A 5,709-nucleotide genomic window follows, 5' to 3' on the forward strand; every position below is an offset into this window, starting at 1 on the left:
CGGGTTGTTGGGCGAGACGTGCGGCTGTGGGAACTTCAAATGGAGGAAAACGGCGCTGGAACGAGGCGTGGAGCTAGGGTTCTGGAAATTTACTGCTCACGTGGGATTTGGGTCTTGTCGGGCCATATGCAACATGCTATTTTATTTGATATATCGGGCCTGCACAAATATACCGAATAAAATTAATAATATTATATATATATATATATATATGTATAATTTTACGATATGATTATATAATATAATAGTATTAATAAAAGACGGAATTGAGTGTCTTCAGGAATCCATAGTTGTTTCTGGTGAAGATACGAAAACTAGGCCTGGATGAGAGCAGGGTTAGGGAAACAGGGGCTTGTTAGGGGAAAGGGGTGGTCTACGGGGAAGACTGCTAGAGGTTGGGGGTAAGAGAGAAGAGGGGACATTTTGGTAGTTTATGTATTTTATTTTATTAATTGATTTTTATTTATGTAAAAAAAGATAATAAAATTTAGAAGGTGACGTGGTACGTTATAATTGGTCTGAATTTTATTCTTAATAATATTAACGATTTGAAATTAATAAAGTAATGATTTATAATTGAGAGAAAAAACGTTTCAAATAATACTTTAAAAATAAATCGGTATAAAATAAGGGGGAATGCGGCATTTAAGCCTAAAAAGAAAAGTAAAATTAATGTTCACATTCTTCAATTTCCAGTTGTTTTGAAACAGTGGTGGATGCATCCATAATAGATCTCATGGTTATTGTTTTTTAATTCCTGGAAGATGAGATGATGATGACGAGCTCGTTATTATTGGCCACAATCTCTTCAAAGCTTTCTTTGCGATGGCTTCGTTTAAATACAATGGAGAATGGTTGCAAGAGAGAAGAGGCGGCTTAATCGGTGCGATTTTTAACTCCGTGGTGCCTCGAAGCGAGCAGGGTTCTCGCGTCGCTCGTCGAGGAAGGAGGTTTCCTCGTAATTTTCTTAAACCTAGATTCTTCAATTGGATTCTGCTTCTTCTTGCTCTACTCTTCTTGTTCGTCTTTGCTGCATTTGGCCTTAAATTACTCTCCCATGGTCAGATTCGTAACTCCACTGTTGGCACATTTATTTTCTCTAAATCCTACATTTTTCTTAGATTTTTAATTTTTTTCATGGATGATTAGTAAATCGTGTTCGTATAAGTTCAGGTAATGAGGAAGAAAAACATCTGCCCTTGTTAAAAGAAGTACATCAACAAATTTCCAGCTACGATGCTACCCCAACGCCACCCAAAAGCAAGCGTCGTAAGCAGCGTAAGATATTTTTTTCCTTTTAATTTGTATTCTACTCTTTCTTATTAAGATTGTTTGAGAGAACATTTTAATTGTTTGGTGAGTGGCGGAGTATGTTTGTGAAAGAGCAGAAGAGAAGGAGAAAAAAAATCAAATCTTGGTTGGCTTTTAACATAAACTTTTTATTGATTTCAATTGTTGAGCTTTATTCATTTTCAGCTTTTATGTGATCTGTGTCAATACTGTTGCTCTTATTTTGAATTTGTCACATTGTGTCCCTTTCTAACAATGCTGGGATAGAATTAGCATAAATGATTAATTTGATCTCTTCTGGTACAACATTAATGTCAAAACTGCATTTTGCATTTTATATTTAAAACCTTGACATGATTAAAATCTAAAAAGAGCTGGAGTGAAGTCGATAAATGCTTGAAAGAATGTTTGTGAAGACTGATAAATTCCATTCATTTCTTGTTCATGGCATGCGTAATTATCTTACTGGTAGATTTTATATTTATTGAATTGTCACCGATAGTCATTTTGTTTATCTTACTGGTATGCCTAATTAAGTCCACCCCACCCCCTCTTGACTGAAGATCTAAATCCTTAAAAGTCAGAACCAAACATTTTCGTGCATATTATTTCTCATACATAATACTGAACATTTTTATTTCAGATTTTCCTTGCGAAGTTGGGCTTGCAGATGCAGTTGATAATATTTTAGAGCCCAAGAATTATATGAACTATACACAGTTTTCACTAGACTATGTAGAGAGGGAGGAGAATCGTTTGCATGCCAACTCACGTCAGAATAGATTTGGAGGGTATCAAACTCTTGAAGAAAGAGAGAACTCGTTCTTCGCTAGGAATCAAACTATTCACTGTGGTTTTGTCAAAGGAATGTCAAGATTATCAAGCCCTGGATTTGAGTTGAGTGAAGATGACAAGGCATACATGAATACTTGTCTTGTTGCAGTATCTTCTTGCATTTTTGGAAGCTCTGACTTTCTAAGAAGACCAACTAGCAGATTGGTAAATGAGCCATTCCATATCAAATCTCATTGTTTGCCTTGTATGATGTACATATTCATGTCCTCTGGACTTGAGCGTGAGCATCTCTTGATCAAATCGTCTTGTGTTCTACATTGAATTTGCACTCATTTTATGCATTCATGAGTCATTCAGCTATTGAATAAGAGGCATAACTTTTCCAAGGAATATATCATCTTCACTACTTATTTCAACTGAAGGGAGAAGAATAGATACAGACTTGAAGGTTTTATGATAGGCATGAGGGACTTCTCATAGTATTATTTATTAGTAAAGTTAAAGTTAAATGCATGTAATTGGCTTTAAAGGGATGGAGATGAAAAACAAATTTCTTTTTGTTGAAAATTTTACTGTCTGAGACTTTAATCTGATGCATGAAATGTACACAGGCTATCATCGACTTTCTAGTTTTATTTTTTTTCCTGCTTCTGTATCTTTCTCATAAGTTGCAAATCTTATGTCGGATGATATCCTATTCTTCACGGCCTATTTGAGTATATCTGAGCTTAGTTAGTTCTTGTGGTCCTTAACTATTTTTTATAGGGTAATATAGCAGAAGAAGCAACAAGGTGATTGGTATATAGCGCTGCTTTAGTTTTAGAATAATCTACTCAGCTTTCTATTCTGTCAGTAATGCTCCACATCTTTTCTTTTTCTTTTCAGATAAGTGAATTTTCCAAGAAAAATGTGTGTTTTGTTATGTTTGTGGATGAGCAAACACTGTCGAAATTGTCTTCGGAAGGGCACACTCCTGATGAGAAAGGATATGTTGGTCTGTGGAAAATTGTTGTTGTGAAGAACTTACCGTACTTGGACATGCGGAAAACTGGAAAGGTCCCAAAGTTTTTATCTCATCGTCTTTTCCCTTCTTCTTGGTGAGCGTTTGTCTAGATTTTAAGCTTCATTCTTTTCCTTCTGAGTCAATCAGGTTCTTTAAATTAAATACTATAATTTTAATGTATATTTTCAGGTATTCAATTTGGCTTGACAGTAAGATGCGACTTAATACTGACCCCATGCTTATCATTGAATTCTTTTTGTGGCGAATGAGAGCAGAGTATGCCATTTCAAACCACTATGATCGCCATTGTGTTTGGGAAGAGGTACTACAAAATAAGCGTCTGAATAAGTACAACCATACCGCCATTGATGAGCAATTTATGTTTTACCAGTCTGATGGGCTCAGAAAGTTTGATCCTTCAGACCCAAATACTCCTCTTTCAAGTTGTGCGTATCTTGATGCCTTTTTTTGTTAAATAGCAGCCTTCTTTCTTTTCTTTTTTAATCTTAGCCGTCTTCTCTGCCAGGAACTGATTTGTGCTTAATGTACCCTTCAGATGTGCCCGAAGGTTCCTTTATCATCCGAGCCCATACACCAATGTCAAATTTATTTTCTTGCTTGTGGTTCAATGAAGTTGATCGATTTACCTCACGAGACCAACTTAGCTTTGCATATACTTTTTTGAAGTTAAGGAGAATGAATCCAGATAGACCATTCCATCTAAATATGTTCAAGGTGAATTTATACTTGCATAACCTGTTATAGTATATCCCTCACAACATTTTTTGGTTCTGGGGGCATATTGTTGCTAAAGTATGGTTTCTACATAAAATTTGGTTAATTTCCTTTGCAAAGCTTAGTAAAATATTATGTTTGATGCGAACACTGTGTTAGCAAACTCTTGTTTAAAATGGTTTATGTGACATCTGAGATTTTTGGAAATAAGCATCTGGTTTGAATTAATTGCCTTGCTGACAGGTGCTCTGGTAGACATATTTGCTTTGAGATTTGGTATGTCTGACAATTGTAGCTCTGGTTCACGTTAAATCTTCTTGAAAGTATGTCTGTTGCTAATTTGCCACGATTTCCTAATCAACTGCATGCACATGAACTTATGAAAAAATTGCAGCCTTTGAAACCTTTGTGTGTGGGAAATCCACCTGTTGGAGTCGGAAAAAATTATGACCAATTGCTCCTAGAGAAATGAAGCAACTTATTTCCATGTGACATTGTTCCAATAAAAATAGAAAATGTGTATTTCTTCTTGTGCTGTACTTGACATGGATCCGTGATATGCATGAATAATACATTAAGTTAATCACAATAAAGGTTTCCATGTTAAGTATTTATGTGTATATTAATTGTATACAGGACTGTCAGCGCAGAGCGTTAGCAAAACTATTCAGGCATCGGTTGTTGTCATCTCCACCACCTCCTTAACCAATCAGGTATGATGAAACATGGCTAGTTTTCATCTTGTAATTTTACCTGAATGCAAACTGGTAACATAGAAGCTAGGTGTTAACCCGAAGCTTAGAAGTTAATAGATCTGTCTTAGCACATTTTTAGGAACTATTGTCCAATTGTAGCTTGTGGCAGCTACTTCCACTTGGACTAGTTTACCTCGATGCTGCTATTTATCTGACAGCAAGCAAAGTAACTTTTCAAGTAAGGTCAATAGTGAGTTGAGTTGAATTTGAGTCATTTTACTCCTTGATCCCTTGACTGCGTCTATCAGTCAAGACATGAAAGTATGAAACTAATGCTGATTTTTATTGTTTAAAGTTGATTAAATTAAATGGATGATGGATCATAATATCATTTGCTTAGGCATCAATTTGGCAATAGAGCAACTTAAGTATAATCAAAGCTGAAACCATGTTGTTGATGGTTGGAGAGACTAATCAAAAGAATATTTGAGTTGAGAGAACATGTTTCCATTGCCAGAGAAACCACTATTGATAACATTCTCATTTACAGATTAATGCTAGTTTTCTGGAGCGCAAAGCAGTCTATGAAGCGATATGCTCGCCGAAAGCAAAACACGGTTCTTTACGAAGTAAACCCACGACCCCGGGTATCTTTTTTCCATGGGGTTTTCAAGCATGGCAGGAATTAAAAGCGGAACCCGTTTCTTTGGATAGCTGTAAGTGCTTAATTACAGTTGGCAGAGAGTAGACATATGGTGAAGAAACGATAGAGCCTTATTGGCCTTAGAAGATGGTTCAATGTTAAAAACTGCATTGACACAATCTGCCGTTCTCTGTTAAGCCAACTTCCTATGAAAACTTTTCTCATAACAACACTTTGTAATATCCTTTCAATTTTATATTATTTGTACTTGAAATGAATGCCAGATAGGGTTATATGTTTAATGAGTATTTATTTATTTTTCATTCTTTGGAGATTATGGTTTTGTACTTCAATATATATATATATATAATTTATAAATTAATATTTTTAGTTGAGTTTAATTTGATTGATATTGTTGCCAACATATTATTTAGGACGATAAGATCATGCATGTTTATTCCACCACTATAATTATAATAAAATTAAACTTAATTACAAAATAGAATTTGAGTCAATATCTAATAATGTAGTTATCCAACTATTGCTTT

The 5,709-nt window shown here is 35.0% G+C and overlaps 1 protein-coding gene across 3 annotated transcripts; it reads left to right on the plus strand.

The window, feature by feature from the left end:
* Nucleotides 1–681: 681 nt before the first annotated feature.
* Nucleotides 682–5,479, plus strand: LOC120121983. 3 transcript variants are annotated; one of them, XM_039141242.1, is made up of 8 exons: nucleotides 683–1,060; nucleotides 1,174–1,278; nucleotides 1,934–2,289; nucleotides 2,971–3,182; nucleotides 3,278–3,534; nucleotides 3,645–3,823; nucleotides 4,460–4,536; nucleotides 5,069–5,479. In XM_039141242.1, the coding sequence occupies exons 1-7, from the start codon at nucleotides 826–828 to the stop codon at nucleotides 4,526–4,528; spliced, it is 1,413 nt and encodes a 470-aa protein (XP_038997173.1). In that variant the 5' UTR covers nucleotides 683–825; the 3' UTR covers nucleotides 4,529–4,536; nucleotides 5,069–5,479. The 3 variants fall into 3 exon arrangements, with proteins under 3 accessions (XP_038997175.1, XP_038997173.1, XP_038997174.1); XM_039141243.1 differs by having other exon boundaries at nucleotides 1,934–2,187; XM_039141244.1 differs by lacking the exons at nucleotides 4,460–4,536; nucleotides 5,069–5,479 and having other exon boundaries at nucleotides 682–1,060; nucleotides 3,615–3,753.
* The last annotated feature ends 230 nt before the right edge of the window (nucleotides 5,480–5,709 follow it).

Source organism: Hibiscus syriacus, unplaced genomic scaffold, assembly GCF_006381635.1.
Source record: "Hibiscus syriacus cultivar Baekdansim isolate YM2019G1 unplaced genomic scaffold, ASM638163v2 tig00110384_pilon, whole genome shotgun sequence".
Classification (NCBI taxonomy): Eukaryota; Viridiplantae; Streptophyta; class Magnoliopsida; order Malvales; family Malvaceae; genus Hibiscus; species Hibiscus syriacus.

Coding starts and splice junctions, on each gene's coding strand:
- LOC120121983 (XM_039141242.1), top strand. CDS start 826: ATGGCTTCGTTTAAATACAATGGAGAATGGTTGCAAGAGAGAAGAGGC. Junction 3,535..3,644: donor AAATACTCCTCTTTCAAGTT/GTGCGTATCTTG, acceptor TGTACCCTTCAG/ATGTGCCCGAAGGTTCCTTT. Junction 3,824..4,459: donor TCCATCTAAATATGTTCAAG/GTGAATTTATAC, acceptor AATTGTATACAG/GACTGTCAGCGCAGAGCGTT.